Raw genomic sequence first — 22,676 nt, 5'->3', positions numbered from 1 at the left:
GTGGTTTTATATAAAAATCTATGAAAGTAAAACGTTTAATTTTGCAAATTACAATTTCAGTTTTATCTTTCATAGTTAACACAATTATTTTTTTATCCATTAACCTTTAATACAATTTTAATTACCAAATATTAGTATGATTTTCACAATTCATAATTATAGGTGTTAAAATTTGAATTTTAAATTTATTGAATGTTATATTTTAAAAATAATTGTACAAATCAATTAAATTGAATTTTAAATTTTTAAAACAAGATTTCAATGCGTGATTTGATTGTACTTAGTATGATCATATAGTATCACCAAACCCTTTTTTTTATATCCAACTAGCAATGGAACTAACCCCTCATAGAAGCCATGGGAAAAAAATTCTTTTAAATTATAAAGAGAGAATTTACAAATTTTAATAACGTGTTGTATTTTGATTGATTGAATCTACATTTGATGTAATAAAAAATGTAATAATTTTTTTACATAATTGAACGATATTAATTTAAGTAATTATAATTTTATTATTTCGTATTAAATGATATATGAACTCGAGTTGTATAATTTAAATGATATATATTTAAATATAAAAGTGTTAGGCTAGTTTTGTTTTGCCTTATACCACCAAGCAAATGGGGTATTAGAATTTTGACAGGCCTAAACAACCCTGCTGCTGCTAATAAACAAAATAAAGCCTTCCCCTTCTCCCTCCTTCCTACAAATATCTTCTACATCTATTTTTCCTCGCCATGCTCTCATCAACCTCTCTTAAACCCATCGCCAATTGCCAAAATCCTTTATTTTCTTCATTTTTGAACCAAAACCATCTCTTTTTTTCCTTCACCTCCCTTTCCCATCTTCTAAAACACATCTCAGCGATTCTAATCCCCAGCAACCCCCCAAACCTCTACAGCAACAACTTTACTAACCTTTTCGGCCACCCCCATCTCCATTGCCTGCCCGATTCCGTTCGCTTGACCCATGAATAAGAGTCCTCGACTATGTTCTGTTAATTGTGATCAAGTATAATTCAAGTATCATGCGATGGAAATAAAATTGTGATCCAAGTATAATATAAATGAAATTGATCAGTTCCTCTCCTAACCAAAAATGTATAATCTGATAAAACATGACACTGAAGCAATTTTTCCTTCAGGAGTGCCTCAAATTTCTATTGTAACGTACATTAGCAGTGACTAACAAAGTGGACAGAGTCCAAATTGCCATGTAGAAACATAAAAAAAAAAATACAGTACTTCATCATTCCCAGGTTCTCCATCAATTTCTTTTGGCTGACCACAGTCATCGATCACAACTGGTTGCAAAGTCCTCCCACTGTCTGAGCCAGCTTTTTCCATCTCCTTGACAACGCTTATCCATCCACTACTTTACCAAACGCAACTTGCTTTCCATCAAGCCATGGAGTCTTCTCCATGCGTATAAAGAATTGGGAGCCATTGGTGTTTGGTCCTGCATTGGCCATTGACAAACAACCAGGTCCAGTATGTGTAAGCTTGAAATTCTCATCTGCAAATTTCATGCCATAGATTGCTTCTCCTCCAGGGCCATTCCCCTTTGTGAAATCTCCACCTTGACACCTGAAGCTCGGGATGGTTCGGCGAAATGCTGACCCTTTACAGTGCAATGGCTTCCCAGACATTCCGTAACCCTTTTCCCCAGTGCAGAGTGTTTGTAATTATATCGTGGGCTAACACAGTCAATCAATTAATCTGGATTTAGGTCAATTAATGTCAAATTACAAATAATTATAGTGGTATCATATTGTAATATATTCAAACATATAGTACGATATTAATTAAGTATGATCCCAATTTAATTTTGTATTTGAATCATAATATGATGGATCAATTTTGACTAATATATATATATATATATGAAGCCGGTCCATTAGATTTTATAACTTTAATTTGATAGGTAAATAACAGTTCTCTCTTTTTTTATTATGCAAGTCGTTGATTGAGCTCGATAGGCAGCATAAAAAAGCTCATGATGGTAAAAACACATCCATGGGCTTGGATTTAGGGGGATTGAGTTCTCTTCCACATTAAAAACAGTGTTAGTTATAAATTACGATAGTGATTCGGTGAGTTTTCAGCCACATTCAATTAGAGCTTCATCTGATTCAAAATTGGGTCCAAATTGCCTTGGCAATGGCACATATTGCTCAAGGAAAAGCTGGTTAATATTCTACTTTCACGAAAAAGGATGTGGTGAGATATGGACAGAAATCTTATAAATTCGAAAAAAATATTTTCTTTTATACCAAGAAAAAAAGAAATGAGAATACAATTTGGCGCAACGACCTCTATTTTCAAGTGTTCTTTTAAGCAAAAAGGAAAATAAAACTACTACTAATATATGATTAACATAGATGATAACTCTTTATGAATTCAAAATAACTAGAAATTGTTATCATATATATATGTATATATAGAAGAATGAAAATTTGTAGAAATGTTCAACTAGTATGTAATATTATTGTTGGCTAAAATTATGCATAGCACTAAACTTTGATTGTACATCATCTCAAAGATTTACAAATTCACAGACGATATCCAACAAAAAATTTGGTCCTCCTCCACTATCTCAATTGAAAAGGGAGAAGAAACAAAAAAGAGAAGAAAAAATGTTGGTGTTTGAACTCAATTATTCACCAATAAGGAGTTGCACTCTCAGATATACTTAGAAGCTTCTCCAAATAATCAGCTCCTAAATCCTCAAACACCAGGATATTTTCCCTCCCCATTTCCTTCTTTCTTGATCTTCGTGTTCCCTGATCTTTTGCTCTTCATGGAGTACCTTTTCTAAATTGTCAAAGTAGGTGAACAACTTTCTTCAAGTCCATAGTTCATTTCTTGAAGTGAATCATAAACTGTATCCATTGGAAAACCGAGTATCACCATCGGACCTCGCATTGCGAGTGTAGCTTGATCATACACTAGCTGTAGCCTCAGCTATATCCAAGGTTCCAGGCCAAAGCCCAACACCATTCCTTATGGAATCCCTTATCTCAGCTGCCTATTTTCCCCATGGCCTCTTCCTAACTCCTCTATACTAAACCTCCTTTCCTGTCTCATCTTCATTTGCATTCAAGTTCACTTAATGATCCTTTCTAAAACTATTAACGGATGTGGTATCGAAAGTGTTTTCCTATGCTTGATTTAGGACTCCCAAAGGAAGATTACACGGGAGTCATTTCCATTGAAAGGGTTTGGTTATGGAGATAATTGAATGATTCTAGTGAGAAATTTTTTGAGAAATATAGGAAGAAGAGGATTCAAGAGACAATTGGAGATTTGGGTATTGAAAAAATGAAGAGTCCATGTATGAAAATCAAGTCGTTCTTATTATGGAAACGATTCTTCTTCGATCTTATAATTAATTCTCTTTGATTTTGCATTTTGGTTTTGGTCATAGGAAATGAAATTTGAAGCTCAGTGTTATATATACAGTAATTACAAGCAAGGGAGGGAAAGGCTATATTATTCAAATATTTATTTTAAAAAAGTTTTAAAAAAAAAAAGAAAGAAAGAACAAATTAAAGAAACGATGGAAAGAGAGTAAAATTATATGAACAAGTTATTAGCGTCGAACATCATTATTTAGTCGTTAATAGTAGAATCAACAGCTGAGTCAAAAGGAATACTTGTCGGGGCATTGTGGCCAGATCAAGTTAAAATTCTCTTACATCACCCATGATGTTTCACTTTTATGTCCTGCCTATAAGTTATATTTTTAGCTAATTAAAATAGTAAATCACTATGCTTAGAATGATCAATTACAATGTTAATTACCTTATATTGATGAACAAGATTTGATTAATATAGTCAGGTTATAGTTGAGTTTGTCGTAATTTTATTTTTATACCAAATAAATTAAATTTGAGAATTAAAAAAAGAATTACAAGTGCATAAATTTTAATTTTAATCCGATTAGAAGTACTTTTTAAAATATTTGTATAAATCACTTAGATTAGACTTTGAATTTATAAAAAGATTACTTTATATATATATGCTTTTCATTTAAATTATATAATATAATCATATTATTGACACGGGTTAATTTTAATTTTTCACGTACCACTAATAAGTAAATGCTGTTGAAAAAAAATTTACCGATCTAATAATAACGTATAATATAAAATAAATAATCGACATTTTTTAAAAATATTATTTTATGGTGTGATTTTAATAAAATAAAAAAGATATATTTTTACATTGAATAATTATTTCATATAATCCTTCTTTTATTAATTATGTCAAAATTTATCATAAATAAGTTTCTTAAACTAGCATAATTGATGTTATAATAACTTTTTGAATTGATAATAAGATGTAAAAGTCAGTGGTCACTTTCTAGGTGGCATTATAGGTTAGTTTTACCTCTTCCCTCAAGTGCTACCTTTCTTTTTTTTTTTTTCTTCAAATTCACACCCTACATAAGCATAACCTTCCAGCCTTAATTGGATGATTTGCCACTCTTTAATTAGTCTCTAATATTTTATTGGCCAAAAATTTGATTGTTCATATATACATTGGTCATTATTTTATATATTTTTATCCATTACTAGAATTTGATCCCACTATTTATAATTATTTTTAATAAAAATAAAATAAAATTTTAACTTACATATTGAATCTTATAAATATATCAAAACTAAAAATATTTAATTTATTATGGTATCGTTTTTTGTTGTTGGCTTTTTTTGCTATGATGTGTACTTTTATTTTTTATTTTCAAATTATAAATTATTTGATCAAATCCAAGATTTTTTTAATTTATTTTAAATCATAAACATTTTTTAAAACTTTTAGAAAAAGAGAAAGAAAAATGCGATTAAATTTTTTTATGATGATTTAGATTTAAAAGAAAAATACGACTAAAATTTTTTATGATGATTTAGATTTGATTTTTAATTTTTTAATTTTTTTTGCCTTTTTATATTTTTATATTTATTATTATTTTCAAATTTTTGATAAATAGAACTAAAAAAATACATAAAATAGGGTAAAAAGTATTAGGCTTGATTCACTAATGGGTTCGTAAGGTGGGGTGAATTGACAAAAACGGGTTGGTTAAATCCGGCCCATTTCGCATGCTTTTTTTTTTTTTTTTCTGTAAACCAATATCCTCCAATTTTTGCATAGTTACAATAAAAGCTTTCAATTCATTTGGATTTATAAAAATCTGTAGTTTTTGAAATTTTACTTTTGAATAACCAAAATCATAAATAAGACTAGAATAAGAAATATTTCAAAATAAAAGATTTATAAAAAATTATACCTTCAACTCATATTTAATTAAATTCAAACACACACATATGAGTCAAATACATTAACACAATTTTATTTCCTTTCGATAAATTACATGTAATGCTACTTCCAAATCCGAATACACGGATTAAGTTAAGAACATGCAAATCAAGTTACTGCATTATCAAACACACCAAAATGAGCTGCCATTACAAATAATTACATACCAATAGTAGCCCAAAACACGTATAGCTTATCACCAATTTGCTCCAGTTTTTGATAATAAGCAAACCTCCAAGACCTGATGAAAAACAGGGGAGCCACAACTCCCCAAAACCCCATCACAAATCCAAGCACTATGCTCACATAAAGCCAATTCACCTTAGATCTTTTCTTTCCTCCACTGCTACCTCCATTTGTAAAATCAGGTGTTTCGCCATTTCCGCTGCAATTTTTAGTGACTGGAGGTCCGCAAAGATGATTGCCAATGTAAGAAGACCTGTCAAAGCTTTGGAGCTGGGTGCCCGATGGAATTTGTCCCGTCAAGTTGTTGTAGGACAAGTTCAAGTGATTCAAGAAATTCAAATTGGAGAAACTTGAAGGGATTTCACCATGGAGTCGGTTCATTGACAAGTCAAAAGATTCCAACACCTCCATATTGCCAATGTTCTCCGGTATCTTTCCTATTAGGAGATTCTTTGACAAATTTAATGACCGCAGCCCCATAAGATTTCCAAGTTCTTTGGGGATCTCTCCTGTGAGACTATTAACTGAAAGGTCTATGCTAGTAACAAGTCTAAGTGTGGTACTGTATTCATCCTCTCTTCCTCTTGTCACCAATAATGCATCCAAATAAAACAGGTTATCAAAGACTAATTCGAAAGCCCAGTAACTCAGGTGTTGGTCGGAGGGTTTTGTGGCCATGGCACTTAAGTTACTAAAACATTTTGGAATAGCTCCTGAAATGTTGTTATAACCAAGATCCAAGACCTGAAGAGAATTAAGAAAACATATTCGATCAGGAATATAGGCTTGAAAGTTATTTGTCCGGAGGTTTAGAACCACGAGTTTTGAAAGCTCGTCTCCAATCCATGCTGGAATACTTCCCGTCAAATGGTTTTCACTAAGATCAAGAATAAGCATATCAGATAAGTTATCCAATGTGGATGGTACTTCTCCAACTAGGTTATTGTTACGAAGGTTTAATAACTCAATAAGACGCATAGATCCCAAGGATATAGGAATTGTCCCAGTTAGATTGTTGTTTCCTAAATTTAAGACTCGCAACCTTTGCAAATTTACCCAACAATCTGGAATTGCACCTGACAGATGATTTGATTCAATGTCAAGAATGCTCAAAGTTTCTAGTTTAATTGGTGGGAAATTACAAAGAAAATTAGATAAGGATCCTGAAATTAGATTCTTAGACAAAAATAAAAACTCCAAATCAGAGGATGCCCGTGGCAATGGACCTGTGAATTGGTTGGATCTCAAGTCAACCATCGAACTCATCAATAAATATGAAATCTCCCCGCCTAGTTGGTTATGGGAAAGGTTTAGATATTCAAACTGAGTCGAAAGGTTCCAAAACCAAGTGGGAATGACACCTGAAATTTCAGCACTGGAGATATCTAAAAAAGACAAGTTCTTTTGGAATTGTAGCCACTGAGGGAATTGTGGACCAAGATGCCAGTTACCCAATCCAATACTTTTACAGTGAAAAGGAGGAATCCAACTTGGGTTTGGTTTAAACGTTAACACGTTGTTAGATGCCCAAAAAAATTTCAATCTCGTGAGATTAGAAAAGTGCATTTCTGATATATTTCCTTCCAACACATTATAGCTAACGTCTAAATCTTCCAAATTCCCAAGTTGTCCTAAACTTTGAGGAAGAGTTGCATTCATTCGATTGTATGAAACATCAAGAACTTTCAATGATGACAACTTCCCTATTGAGAATGGAATGGGACCAGAAATGGAGTTTCTAGAAAGGGCAAGGTATGCCAAATTTTTAAATTGGCCAAGTTGATCAGGTAAATGGCCAGAAAGTTTGTTAGATGCAATATTTAATGACTCTAATCGATCCAAACTACATCTAGACAAACTCTCTATGATTTCTGATACCTCATTATCAATTCCATTGTATGACAAGTCCATCTCCCTCACAGTGCAAAGACTCTCCAAACATTTAGGTTCTATAATTTCAAGCTGGTTATGTGAAACATCAAGATGAGTAAGAGAGCTTAAGTTTCCAATGGCACTTGAAAAATTACCTTGCAGGCCGGCACTGCTAAGACCAAGGAATTGAAGTCGGTTTAAATTAGACAACCAGCTGAGTGTCGATGAAGAGAAGGCATTCCTACTAAGATCAAGAAATTTGAGAGAAGACATGTTTTGAAAACCATTGGGAATCACACCTTCAACTCCATTAGAGCTAAGATCAATGGACACGAGACTAACAAGACTGAATATCCACGTAGGCACCGAAGACAACGTGTTTCTGGAAAGATCCAGAACAGCAAGAGATGTGTAATTAACACTGATTGGAGATGGATCATTATTTAGAGAGCATCTTGACAAGTGTAACTCCACCAAAGAAGGAAGTTTTTGCGTTGATTGCAGCCAATCAGTTGCTTTACGAAGATCTACTTCACTCAAATCAAGGTACTGCAGAGACGAAAGACCAGAAACCCATTGAAGAGCTTTAGCTTCAAATAGGGGATTGTGTCCAAGATCAAGATAAAGCAATTTTGAGAGATTTCCAATACTATGGGGAATTTGTCCTTGGAAATTTGCCAGAGAAAGGTTAAGATATGTCAAGCTCTTCATCGACCCAATGAATTCGGGAATTGTCAGGCTTCCAAAGTCGTTGTTGCTTAAGTCTAGGAAACTGATATGCTTCAACTCGATCAAAGAAGGATTTATTTTGCCTCCTAGCTTTGACCGAAGGTAAGCACCCCATTCAGCAACCGGCTCATCCGCATCAGGTCCTTTTGAAAGAAGACCCAAGTGCAGCTCTTTGACATGGCCAGTCAAGTTATTGCAGAAAACACCAACCCACTCACAGCAATCCTCACCTTCAACCCAAGAAGATAGCCTGTTTGATTGATCAATAAGGTCTTGCTTGAAATTCAAAAGGGCTTGCCCCTCACTTTCAATGCAAAGGACATTGGAATTCCCATCACAAAAGCTAATAACAGTGGCCGCGATGACAAGAAGAAATACAAACAAGGAAATTGTAACCGCTTTCATGGTTGCATACTGATCATTGCTACCAACACATAATATATAAAGTTAAAGAAAAATGTTTTCCACCATATCAAGCGTAGGAAATTTCTTCGAAGACCTCCAATTTAAATTTCCAACTTGAATTTTCCACAAAAAGCATTCATATGTATGAATGAAATTCGACGTGTAGAAAAAACATAAAAAGAACTTGACAAGGAGATCAAGCCAACCAAGTCCATGGAGTAAGTCCCACGGCCAGCCAATTAACTCTTTAGGTCTTAGAAAAGAGGGAAAAAATGAAATAAAAAATGAAAAATTTAGAAAAAAATATAAAATTACATAAAATTTAGAGAAGTTAAGACTCCTTTTCCTTTTTTTTTTTTTTTGCTATAGTATTTTTCTTTTTTTTTTTTGTTAAATCAAATTTTGCTATATATGTTTGTCTAAAATTAAGCAAATCGTTGAAAAAATATTAATTCAAATACAACACAGGTTTTATATAAAAATGAAGTTAAAATACTTTATGTATGTGATTTCGAACGTTTAGTTTTGCAAAAATTTTAATTTATCTTTAGTAGTTAACACAATTATTATTTTTTATAAATTTTTAATATAATTTTAGTCACCGTTCATTAGCATCATTTTCTTAATTTATGACTAAATCTTAAACACGTAATGATAATGATAAATGTATTGAAAAGTAACAAACACGAAACATAAATAAGCCAGTTGATCTACCCCGCAAGGAAGAAAGCATGTGACCTATGCTTTCCAACTTTTCATAGTAAGCTAATCACCATGATTTGAAAGAAAATTTGTGACCTCCAATTTCCAGCTTGAATTTTCCACAAAATCCTTTTTTATGGTCCATTGAAATTCGACAATTCTAGAAAGAAGAAAAAAAAAAAAACCGGACAAGTAAATCAAGTCCACCGAGTCCATGGAATACGCCCCACAGCCAGGCAATTAACTTTTTAGGTCTTAGAAAAGAGAAAAATAAATAAATTAAAAATAAAAATTTAGAAAAAATAAAATTACAAAAAATTTAAAGAAGCTAAGACCCTTTTTTCTTATTATTATAGTTTTTTTTTTGTTACATCAAAATTTTGCTATATATGTTTGGTGCCTAAAATTAAGAAAATTATTGAGAAAAGAATTTAATTCAAATATAAAACATGATTTTATATAAAAATGAAGTTATATAAAAATCTATGAACGTAAAACGTTTAATTTTGCAAATTAAAATTTCAGTTTATCTTTCATAGTTAACACAATTATTTTTAGCTAATTAAAAATTGTGTAAATCACTATGCTTGTTCAATTACATAGTTAATTAACTTATATTGATGAACATGATTTGATTAATATAGTTGGGTTATAGTTAAGTTTCCCGTAATTTTATTTTTTATGCCAGCTAATTAACTTGTTAGGTCTTAGAAACGAGGAAAAAATGAAATGAAAAATGAAAAATTTAGAAAAAAAATTACGTAAAATTTAGAGAAATTAAGACTCCTTTTCATTATTATATTTTGCTATAGTTTTTTTTTTTTTGGTTAATTCAAATTTTGATATGTATGCTTGGCTAAAATTAAGCAAATTGTTGAAAAAGAATATTAATTCAAATACAACACTGGTTTTATATAAAAATAAAGCTATAATACTTTATATATATATATATATGTCATTTTAAACATTTAATTTTGCAAAATTTGAATATATCTTTCGTAATTAACCCAATTATTTTTTTTATTAATTTTAAATATAACTTTAATCACCGTTCATCAGCATCATTTTTTCAATTCAAGACAAAGTCTTAAACATGTAATGATAATGATAAATGCATTGAAAAGTAAAGAAGGAGCCTAAACCAACTTATCTACTCTGTATGGATGAAAACTGGTAACCAATGCTTTCCATCTTTTCATAGTAAGCTAACCACTTTGATTTGTTGAATTACAAAGAAAACTTGTGACCTCCAATTTTCAACTTGAATTTTCCACAAAAGGCATTTGATGGTCCATTGAAATTTGATAATTCTAGAAAGAAGAACAAAAAAGACTTGGCAAGTTACGTCCATCAATTTTATGGGAGTAAATCCCACGGCTAGACTATTAACTCTTTAGGTCTTAGAAAAGATAATAAATAAATAAATAAATACATATTTTTTTAAAAAAGTAAAATTACAAAAAATTAGAGAAGCTAAGACTTTTTTCCTTATTATTTTTTGCTATAGTTACTTTTTTTTTGGTTAAATCAAGTTTTACAATATATGTTAGACGCTTAAAATTAAGAAAATTATTGAAAAAACAATATTAATTCAAATATAAAACATGATTTTATATAAAAATGAAGTTATATAAAAATCTATGAAAGTCAAACGTTTAATTTTGCAAAAATTAAAATTTAGGTTTATCTTTCCTAGTTAACATAATCAATTTTTTTATCCACTACAACTTTAATCAGTAATATTAGTTTGATTTTCACAATTCCTAGTTACAGATATTAAGATTTGAATTCTAAATTTATTAAATGTTACTTTTTAAATGTGATTATATAAATTTGAAATGCAAGGGTACCAAGGCATTTATAATTTGGAAAAAAGGTAATCACATGGAAAAAGTTATGAGTGATGGTTTATCTCATAATCCTTTCTCCTTGAAGCCAAGATCTATTCTTGCATCCTTTCTATTGGGAATAGTGATTGAAATCCTATAAGAGATTTATTTGGGATTGATTAGATATTGTTTGATAGACAAAAAAACTTGTAGAAAAAGAATTTTAAGAGAAAAGAGATTCTTAATAGACAAGTTTGACTTGTAGAAGAAAATTTTCAAAAGAAAAAAGATTCTTAATAGGCAAGCTTTTATACTTCTAAATAGGTAAAGTTTTTATAGGGTTAAGGATGAGAAAAATATGCAAGAGAGTTATAGGTTTTTATAGGATAAACACCCCATAAGACTACTAAAGATTTACATCTTATGGGTGTGTATGTTTGAATGTTTATAAATGTGTGTATGTTTGAATGTTTATAAATGGGCTAGAGGAGACTGAGAGGGTCCACATAAGTATGATACATGGAAGTGGATTAGAGGAGATTAAGAGGGTCCATATAGGTATGATGTATGGATACATATGGGTATGTGTTTGTTTGTTTTGAAATGGTGCACATGGGTTTGTATTTGTTTAGGTTGAGAATACTCTATAGCACTAAAGAAGATTGAGAGGGCCTATGTGTATTAATTGTTGAGTGCTTGATTTGATGTATGTTTGTAATTCTCTACAACTAGTGAATTTTTTTCTTATCCATGAATGTAAGTCAATTAGGTCGAACTACGTTAAATTATTACCTTTTGTGTGATTGATTAATCATTTGATTTTGTTTCTGCTAGTGGGATTGGATTAGAATTGAAGATTCAAGACGTGAGAAGAGTTGAAAGTTCAAGCCATGGGAAAAGGCACGCCTAGAGGAGCTCGATTTAAGAGAAGAGTTCGAGTTCAAATTTTGAAGATTGAGGATCGATGTGCGTGAAGCGTAAGGACACATAAGAGAAGATGATTGTGAGACTTTCATTGCAGATAAAGCCAAGCATGTCTAGTATGAAGACAGATGATTTGATGGAATATAAGTCAAGGTTGAGATTGTTGGGAATAGTGACTTAAATCTCTAAGAGATTTGTTTGGGATTGATTAAATATTACTTGATGGACAAGAAGACTTGCAAAAGAAGAATTCTAAGAGAAAATTGATTATTAATAGGCAAGTTTGACTTGTAGAAGAAGAATTCTAAGAGGAAAGGGATTTCTAATAGGCAAGTTTGTATACTTATAAATAGGTAAATTCTTCATAGGGTTAAGTATGAGAAAAATATGTAAGATAGCTATAGGGTTTTATGGGATAGACACCCTATAAGACTATTGAAGATTTACATTTTATGGGTGTGTATATTTAAATGTTTATGAGTAGATTAGAAGAGACTAAGAGAGTTCAAATAGGTATGATGCATAGGTACATATAGGTACGTGTCTGTTTGTGTTGAAAGCAAGCACATGTGTTTGTGTTTGTTTTGGTTAAGAATACTCCATAAGACTAGAAGAGATTGAGAGGGCTTATGGGTATTGATTGTTGAGTGCTTGATTTAATGTATGTCTGTAATTCTCTACAATTAGTAAATTTTTTTCTCATCCATAAATGTGGGTCAATTGAGTCGAACCACGTTAAATTATTATTTTTTATGTTATTGATTAATTATTTGATTTTACTTCCATTATTGTGATTGGATTGGGGTTTTTAGCCCAACACTTTCCTGATTTAAAAGCATCTGCTATTGAGAAATCATCTAGTCTTAGTGCAGCGATAGCTGGTACATGAGCAGCAGTTAAGCAGTTCTCTTAAGGCCAAAATCTTCGTACAAATACCATCCACAATAGTACACCTGATTCGACATCAAGTACAATGCAGACGATATTTGTAGAAGACAATAACATACCTGATAGTAACTTAAAGGAAGGATCTATAAAGTCAAATTCAGCCTTAGAACAAAGCAACTACTTTGAGGAAGAGGGAAGCAGTAGCTACAATCAACTTCCTGCACATCAGAAACATCATCCTGATTCCCTTTCTATTCCATTGCTTGATTAAAGTCCATGATGTAGGTGTTCTACCGGCCCATCAGCCGTATAATTGAACATTGAATGGGGGTGAGGTGGAAGAGGATATATAGAATGGTAATTGGCATTCTTAATATATTGTCATTTTCTTATTAATTTTCTCAATGTCTTAAATAATAAAATATTTAAGACATTCAAAACAATATAATATTCAAAGATCTCAACTGCCCTCTCAAAGCTACCAAAATTGAAAGTAGTAAAATTATTAGAACAATATAAAACTACTCTTCATATTCAGGGTTGCTTGATTGTAGATGAACCACTTTTTCCTTCAAAACCAGCATGTGCAAATGCCCTGTAACAGAAATGCTTATAATCTTCTGAATTTTTCGTAGTTTATAATTCTCATGCATGGCATTGAACTGTATATGATTTCAAACTTCAATTAGAGCCATGTCTCAATCCACAATGAACAGAAAAAATTAATAAAAAATGCATTATTTTGATGCTTTCAAATTTTCTGAGTTATATTCTAGAACTTAAGGGAGGTGATTGTAAAAATCCAGTCTATATGATTGTTGTGGCAGAAAAACTGGGAAACCAATCCCAATCAAAAGGCCTTCCCCAATGCCGAGCGGACCCGTTCATATGTCTGTTCCTCCAGCACCGTCTGACTGTTCAAGAGTTCTGCTGCTGCTTCCACCACCCACCAACACCACCTTATAATTCATGAATTCCACACATTACCTTTTTATTATTATATTTTTAATTTTTCCTCTACCTGATGAATAGTTTTGTGTAATTGTTAAATCTTCGATTTTTTTTTTAATGTTTTCCTGGTAATATCTGCTATTTGGACTTTATATATAAAATGTTTTCAGCAGTGTGATTGGCTGATTGCTGTTGGTCAAAGAAACAAATACCTTTATCTTTATAATCAATGAAATAATGAAAAATGGAATTGAAGTTTCCAAAGGCTCCAATAAAAAATAGTTAGATTAGAATTGAACTTTCGAATATTAAACTTTCAATCTGATATTTTGGAAAGATCTTATATTTATGTGTTTAGAATGGTCCAGACCACTTCAACACTTCCCATCACATCTATCACATGATATAAACTTTACGTGTAATGTTAATAGGCCCATCACGAAAGGGTCAACAAAAGGAGATTCAAGTCTTTATAGAAATGAAATGGAAAAGATACATCCTTTCGATTCCACTTCCACTTCCATAAGTAATTAACTTCTTCCATGTTTTTTTTATTTATTTGAAATTATCAAAAATTAAATTTTAATAATTGAAAATAAGAGTTTAACACTTTATCATCATCAACTGCCTTACATAATTCAGCCATTAAAAACCAAAATTAGCGAAGAAAGTAAAATCATGATTCCTTGGCATCCAACCAATTAACAGTTGGCAATTTGACTAATGGGGTTTTCAAACAATGACCAATTGGAGAACTTAGGATAGGAAAGGAGAAAAATAAGATACAAATTAATTAACACCAACATGTCTTAAAAAAGTATGGAATGTATTATCTAGAGGTGGAAATACCCTATGTATTAGGGGTAGACTTTCAAACATGTTTCCCTTCCTTCTTTGTTTAAGAAAAAAGAAAAAAAAAATATAAACATATAACAAAAACCTAAAATTTAATTAGCTCAAACTATTTCTCATTTTCCGTGTTTTTTTATACATAAAGAAGTCGTAATTTATGTATAAAAAAATAGGTTGTAGATGATAAGATTTGAATATTCTATTTACTGAATATTATATTTTAAAAATGATTATATAAATTAACTAAATTAAGTTGTAAGTTTTCGTTTTTCATTTTTATTCTTCTCCGAGGCCTATAGTTAAGTTTTGCTCAAAAGTATAGTTGGAAACGGCAGCACTCCCTAGAAGTATCTCCCCTGTAAAAGCTGTTTGAGATTGAACATAAGAAATGTTAACTTTGCTAATAGATTAATAAAAAAAGCTATTAAAGTCATCTCTTCTGTCTTCTACAAGATACACATTATTCAATAGATATGAATTATGCTTACCGCGTAATTGAATCAACACTTGACATCATAAAATAATTAGTTATCAATTTTGAAGAAAATCGTTAGGGGCATTTGACGGTCAAGAGGCATAATGGTTTTTTTTTTTTTTTCTTTGAAGCTTTCAGTAAATAATTAGAGATATTTTTGTCATTTGTACTAATTTGATATATCAAATTAATCTGATACATTCAGGGTCACATCAACCCAGTATTATTCTTATTGTCCTCTAATGATCCCTCATAATTTACTTATAAATATAAAGGTCCCAACATCATTAACACAACTTGATACTATTTCATTTTCTCTCATTCCCACTTCATTTTCAATGTGAATCTTTTTCACATACAAGTGTTAGAGTGCAAACGCAAGAAATTTATCCTACATTTGCCTCTAACCGTCCTTTTCTTCCCCATTGCCTCTCCAAAAACACCCCAAGGTCGGAGCTCAGCCATAACAAAAATATTAAGAACTTTCTAATTAAGCTTAATAATTTACAATTTAATTAAAAAAATCCATCTATTCCTATATATATAAGAGCCAAAATGATAATAGGCTTCCACAATCAGAATGAGGGCATCCTTATCCATGATTGTAACTCCGTTGCTCTTAGTAGTTATTGATGGAATCAGTGCTAGAACGTGTTACGGCAGGGATATTCTGCTGCATTTTCATCAAATCCACCGTGAAAGAATGGCATTGCAAGCTGTCACACGGTTGAAATCCACAGGGTTTCCATCGAACACCATATATCCACCACCAGTGGCCATTATAGAAAAGTTCAAACTGCACCAATTCAAAAGATATGACTACTACAACTGCCACCATCACCGCGGCCACCATCCTCCTTTGGGATCAGCTTAGGTGATGAAAGAAGTGGTGTCAGAGGAGGCTGAAAGTGTAATCTCCAGTATTTTTAAAGAAGAGGGCCTTATTCTTCAATACCTCCTCATCGATTAGAAGTGATAATAATTTGGATCAAATCAAATTTGGTTCAATTTTTCAAATATTATATAATATTAAAAATGTTTAAAATTTAATCTAAATTCGAACCGATCTTTTGTATAATTTAATTTGAATCGAATCGAATTTTATTAATTTAATTCAGTTCAATTTATCAATTTTTAAAATTTAATTATTTATATATATTATTTTCATATAAAATTTTATATATTTAAATATATTTTCATATACAATTATTATTTTTATTTTATAAAAATTAAAAAATATATAAACTAATAAAAATATATAATTTTGTTTTATTCGATTGTTTTTGTTTTTTATTTTTTGATTTAAAATTGGATCCTAACCTAATATATATATATTTATATATATTTAATATTCAAGCTGAATTAAAAAAATCAATATAAACCAAATCAAAACTATTATTTTAAATTGATTTTTATTTTTTTCAATATTTTTCACCTTAATACCCAACCCAATGTAGTAGAAAAGGACTTCAAATCCATAAAAAAAAAAGGGAAAAAATTGATCATAGCTATCATTTTCTTCCCTTTCTCTGACCACATTTTGATTACACAATTAATAAAATTGACAATGATATATAATTAATATGGTCTCTAATATGTTATTGTTCAAAAATATGATTGTTCATATATATACATCGGTCAATATTTTTTATGTTTTTATCCATTACTAGAATTTGAACCCTCACTACTTTAGGATAAGTTATTTTTCATTGTTTTTAATATATTTATAATTATTTTTAATACAAAAAAAAATACTCACATGTTGAATCTTATAAATATATCAAAATTAAAAATAATTAATATACTATAATTACGTTTTTGTTGTTGGTTTGTTTTTTGCTATGAAGTGAACTTTTATTTTTTATTTTCAAATTTATAAACTATTTGATCAAATCTATGACGTTTTTTCAATTTATTTTAAATTATAAACATTTGAATCTTATAAATATATCAAAACTAAAAATAATTAATATATTATGATTACGTTTTTGTTGTTGGCTTTTTTTGTGTTATGATGTGAACTTTTATTTTTTATTTTTAAATTTATAGATTATTTGATCAAATCTATGATGTTTTTTCAATTTATTTTAAATTATAAACATTTTAAAAACTTTTAGAAAAAGAGAAAGGAAAATACGACAAATTTTTTTCCCTTGTAAAACGACACTCTCTAATTTCCATATAAGAAATTAGGGGATTTATAAAAAAAAGCACCCAACTCATATTGAATAAAACTCCAACACATATTTACGAGTCTAATACATTAACACACATAATTTTATTTCATTTTAATAAATTATAACATGAAATACCACTTCCAAATCAGAATACATGGATAAAGTCAAGAGCATGCAAATCAAATTATTACATTACCAAACGCACCGACATGAGCTGCCATTACAAATAATTACATACCAATAGTAGCCCAAAACACGTATAGCTTGTCACCAATTTGCTCCAATTTTTTATAATAAGCAAACCTCCAAGACCTGATTAAAACAAGGGGAGCCACTACTCCCCAAAACCCCATCGCAAATCCAAGCACTATGCTTACATAAAGCCAATTCACCTCTGATGTTTTCTTTCCTCCACTACTACCTCCATTTGTACCATCAGGTGCTTCGCCCTTTTTGTTGCAATTTTTAGTGACTGGAGGTCCGCAAAGATGATTGCCAATGTAAGAAGACTTGTCAAAGCTTTGGAGTTGGGTGCTTGATGGGATTTGTCCTGTCAAGTTGTTGTAGGACAAGTTGAAGTGATTCAAGAAATTCAAATTGGAAAAACTTGAAGGGATTTCACCATGGAGTCGGTTCATGGACAAGTCAAGAGATTCCAACATCTCCATATTACCAATGGTCTCTGGTATCTTTCCAGTTAGGAGATTCCCTGACAAATTTAATGACAGCAGTCCCATAAGATAACCAAGTTCTTTGGGGATCTCTCCTGTGAGACTGTTAACTGAAAGGTCTATGCCGGTAACAAGTCCGAGTGTGGTACTGTATTCATCCACTCTTCCTTTCATCACCAATAATGCACCAAAATAAAACGAGTTGTCAGGGTAGAATCTCGAGAACCAATTAGCCACGTGTGGGTTGAGGTTTGTGGCCATGGCACTTAGGTTACTAAAACATTTTGGAATAGCTCCTGAAATGTTGTTATAACCAAGATCCAAGACATGAAGAGAATTAAGAGCACAAATCTGATCAGGAATATAGTCTTGAAAGTTATTTGAACGGAGGTTTAGAATCACAAGGTTTGAGAGCTTGTCTCCAATCCATGCTGGAATACTTCCCGTCAATTGATTTTCACTAAGATCAAGAACAAGCATATTAACTAAATGCTGCAATATGGATGGTACTTCTCCAAACAGGTTATTGTTACGAAGGCTTAATGACTCAATAAGACGCATAGATCCCAAGGATCTAGGAATTTTCCCAGTTAGACTGTTGTTTCCTAAATTTAGGACTTCCAACATTGGCATATTTTCCCAACAATCTGGAATTTCACCTGACAGAAGATTTGATTCAACGTGAAGAATGTTCAAAACTTTCAGGTTATTTGAGGAATTACAAAGAAAATTAAAAAGTGATCCTGAAAAAAAGTTCTTGGACAAAAATAAATCCCCCAAATCTGAGAATATTGCCTGTGGCAATGGACCTGTGAATAGGTTGGAACTCAAGTCAGCAATCCAACTTATCGGTAAATATGAAAACTCCCCGACTAATTGGTTATGGGAAAGGTTTAGATATTCAAATGAAGTCGAAAGGTTCCAAAACCAAGTGGGAATGACACCTGAAATTCCAGCATGGGAGATATCTAAACTATACATGTTCCTTTGGAATTGTAGCCACTGAGGAAATTGCCGACCAAGACGCCAGTTACCTAGTCCAATACCTTCACAGTGAAAAGGAGGAATCCAACTTGGGTTTGGTATAAACGTTAACATGTTGTTAGATGCCCAAAAAGATCTCAATATCGTGAGATTAGAAAAGTGCGTTTCTGATATATTTCCTTCCAACATATTATTGCTAACGTCTAAATGTTCCAAATTCCCAAGTTGTCCTAAAATTTGAGGAAGAGTTGCATTCAATCGATTGTATGAAATATCAAGAACTTTCAATGATGACAACTCCCCTATTGAGAATGGAATGGGACCAGAAATGGAGTTTCGGTTAAGGTAAAGGTATGCTAAAGTTTTAAATTGGCCAAGTTGATTAGGTAAATGGCCAGAAAGTTTGTTAAATGCAATATTTAATGACTCTAATCGATCCAAACTACATCTAGACAAACTCTCTATGATTTCTGAGACCTCATGATTAATTGTATTATTTGACAAATCCATCTCCCTCATATTGCAAAGACTTTCCAAATATTTGGGTTCAATCTCAAGCTGGTTATTTGAAAAATCAAGATGAGTAAGAGAACTTAAGTTTCCAATGGCACTTGAAAAATTACCTTGCAGGCCGACACTGTTAAGACTAAGGAATTGAAGTTGGTTTAAATCAGACAACCAGTTGAGTGTCGATGATGAAGAGAATGAATTCCAACTAAGATCAAGAAATTTGAGAAAAGACATGTTTTGAAAGCCACTGGGAATCATACCTTCAACTCCACTAGAGCTAAGATCAATGGACACAAGACTACGAAGATTGAATATCCATGTCACCGAAGACAACATGTTTTGAGAAAGATCAAGAACAGCAAGAGATGTGTAATTAACACTGATTGGAGATGGACCATTATTTAGAGAGCATCCTGACAAGTGTAACTCCACCAAAGAAGGAAGATTGTGTGTTGCCTGCAGCCAATCAGTTGCTTTACTAAGATTTGCAAGGCTCAAACCAAGATACTGCAGAGATGAAAGACCAGAAACCCATTGAAGAGTTTTAGCTTCAAATAAGGAATTGAGTCCAAGATCAAGATAATGCAGTTTTGAGAGATTTCCAAGATTATGGGGAATTGCTCCTAGGAAATTTGCCCAAGAGAGGTTAAGATACGTCAAACTCTTCATCGAACCAATGAATTCGGGAATTGCCAGGCCTCCAAATTCATTATTACTTAAGTCTAGGAAACTGAGATGTTTCAAATCGACCAAAGATGGATTTATTTTGCCTCCTAACTTTGATCGAAAGTAAGCATCCCATTCAGCAGCCGGTGCATAAACATCAGGACTAGTTGAAAGAAGCCCCAAATGCAGCTCTTTAACATGGCCAGTCAGGCTACTGCAGAAAACACCATGCCATTCACAGCAATCCTCACCTTCAACCCAAGAAGATAGCCTGTTTGATCGATCAATGAGGTCTTGCTTGAACGTCAAAAGGGCTTGCCCCTCACTTCCAATGCAAAGCACTTTGGAATTCCCATCACAAAAGCTAATAATAGCGGCTGCGATGACAAGAAGAAACCCAAACAAGGAAATTGTAACTGCTTTCATGGTTGCGTACTGATCATTGCTACCAACACCTAATATATAAAGTTACAGAAAAATGTTTTCTACCACATCAAGCATTAGGAAATTTCTTCGAAGACTCCAATTTAAATTTCCAACTTGAATTTTCCACAGAAAGCATTCATATGTATGAATGAAATTCGGCGTGTAGAAAGAACATCAAAAGAACTTGACAAGGAGGTCAAGTCAAGTCAAGTCAACCAAGTATATGGAGTTAAAAATTTCCAGAAAATCCAATTTCCAACTTGAATTTTCCACGGAAAGCATTTATGGTCCATTTAAATTCTACAATTCTAGAAAGAAGAACAAAAAAGACTTGACAAGTAAGTCAAGTCCACCAAATCTATGAAGTAAGTTCCACGGCCAAACAATTAACTCTTTAAGTCTTAGAAAAGAGAAAAAATATAAATAAAAATGAAAATATAGAAAAAAAAAACTACAAAAAATCTAGAGAAGCTAAGACTCTTTTTTCTTTTCTTTTCTTTTTTTTTTTGCTATAGTTACTTACTTTTTTTAATATATGTATGGATCCTAAAATTAAGAAATTTGTCGAAACAAGAATATTAATTCAAATTTAAAAAGTGGTTTTATATAAAAATCTATGAGAGTAAAATGCTTAATTTTGCAAATTAAAATTTCAGTTTATCTTTCATAGTTAACATAATTATTTTTTATCCGTTAACTTTCAATACAACTTTAATCACCAAATATTAGTATAATTTTCACAATTCATAATTACAGATATTAAGATTTGAATTTTAAATTTACTGAATATCATATTTTAAAAATATTTGTATGAATCAATTAAATTAAATTTCAAAATTTTAAAACAAGATTTCAATGCTTGATTTGATTGTACTTAGTATGATTTATATAGTATCACCAAACTTTTCTTTTTTTATATCCAACAAGCAATCTAACCCCTCATATAAGCCATGAAAAAAAATTTTTTTTAAAATTATAAGGAGGGAATTTGTAAATTTTAATGACATGTATTTTGATTGATTGAATCTATAACTGATGTAATAAAAAATGTAATAATATTTTTGCATAATTGAACGATATTAATTTAAGTAATTATAATTTTATTATTTCGTATTAAATTGTATATAAACTCTAGTTGTATAATTTAAACGATATATATTTAAATATAAAAGTGTTGGGCTAGTTTTGTTTTGCCTTCTACCTCCAAGCAAATGGGGTATTAGAATCTTGACAGGCTCAAACTGTTAGGAAAATGTGGTCCAACCTCATGTAAGTGGTTTTGGACTAAGTAAAGGCCATGGGCCTTGATCTTTCATTTTACACAGAGCCCTAACTACTTAATAAAAAAGAAGTGAGATTGTTTTAAGGGTGTGTCAAAAACCAAGTAGAGAAAGAAGAAAAGCCAGAAAAAGCAGAGAGAAAAAGAAGAAGGAAGAGTTGGTTGAACGAAAATCGATCCGTGGTTCGATTAAGTTGAAACCTTGTCAGGAGGTTTATGATTTAGAGTTTTACATTCTAACGGTAAAGATCGAGTTTGAAGCTCTCTAGGAATAAATCTAGGGTGTATTTGTTGAGTCACTTATTTGGTGAGATTTCTCCAATTGTTTCTCTAATTGTTGATTAGCTCTAGTTTTAGCTAGAGAAAAACTTTGTATACCTATTATTTGATAGTGAAGATTTTTCTGGTGGTCCGTGATTTTTTCTTTCTACACTGAAAGATTTTTCACGTAAATCTTGGTGTGCTTTATCTTTCTTGCGTTTTTAATTATTGATTGTTGTCTATTGCTTCTGTATTGTTGTGATTATTGCTTCAGGTGTAACAAGTTATATCAGAGCGAGGGTTATTTTGAGACATCGATACAAAAGTAACCCAGGATATAAGTAAATTTTGTTTGAGATCATGAAGGGTGATACAGGTTCTATGATAAAATTAACAGCATCAAATTATTCAATTTGGAAGCCTATGATGAAGGATCATCTATACTGCAAAGATTTATATGAGTTAGTATTGAGTGATTTGGCTAAACCAACAGATATGAAAGATGAAAGCTGGAAGAAGCTAGGTAGAAAGACGCTAGCTACAATAAAAAAATGGGTTGATATCAACG

At 31.4% G+C, this 22,676-nt stretch overlaps 2 protein-coding genes and 2 pseudogenes across 2 annotated transcripts; all 4 read right to left on the bottom strand.

The window, feature by feature from the left end:
• Positions 1–618: 618 nt before the first annotated feature.
• On the bottom strand, positions 619–1,797 carry LOC111306642 (peptidyl-prolyl cis-trans isomerase 1-like; annotated as a pseudogene).
• A 103-nt stretch (positions 1,798–1,900) lies between these two features.
• LOC111306637 (ethylene-response factor C3 pseudogene) lies at positions 1,901–3,333 on the bottom strand (annotated as a pseudogene).
• A 1,627-nt stretch (positions 3,334–4,960) lies between these two features.
• On the bottom strand, positions 4,961–8,574 carry LOC149515500 (receptor-like protein EIX2). The gene has a single exon (XM_089741576.1). It carries the CDS (start codon positions 8,511–8,513, stop codon positions 5,481–5,483), a length of 3,033 nt encoding a protein of 1,010 aa, XP_089597702.1. The 5' UTR covers positions 8,514–8,574; the 3' UTR covers positions 4,961–5,480.
• Positions 8,575–17,452: 8,878 nt separating this feature from the next.
• Positions 17,453–21,037, bottom strand: LOC111306638 (receptor-like protein EIX2). Its single transcript, XM_089768939.1, has one exon. The coding sequence runs from the start codon at positions 20,566–20,568 to the stop codon at positions 17,542–17,544; it is 3,027 nt and encodes a 1,008-aa protein (XP_089625065.1). The 5' UTR covers positions 20,569–21,037; the 3' UTR covers positions 17,453–17,541.
• Positions 21,038–22,676: the final 1,639 nt, after the last annotated feature.

Source organism: Durio zibethinus, chromosome 12 (genome assembly GCF_047325235.1).
Source record: "Durio zibethinus cultivar Kanyao isolate XHJ-2024 chromosome 12, ASM4732523v1, whole genome shotgun sequence".
In the NCBI taxonomy this organism is placed as follows: domain Eukaryota; kingdom Viridiplantae; phylum Streptophyta; class Magnoliopsida; order Malvales; family Malvaceae; genus Durio; species Durio zibethinus.
This window is presented reverse-complemented; position numbering and strand designations above follow the sequence as displayed.

What these genes read in the sequence shown, in the direction of transcription:
- LOC149515500 (XM_089741576.1), bottom strand. Translation starts at nt 8,513, where the DNA reads ATGAAAGCGGTTACAATTTCCTTGTTTGTATTTCTTCTTGTCATCGCG.
- LOC111306638 (XM_089768939.1), bottom strand. Translation starts at nt 20,568, where the DNA reads ATGAAAGCAGTTACAATTTCCTTGTTTGGGTTTCTTCTTGTCATCGCA.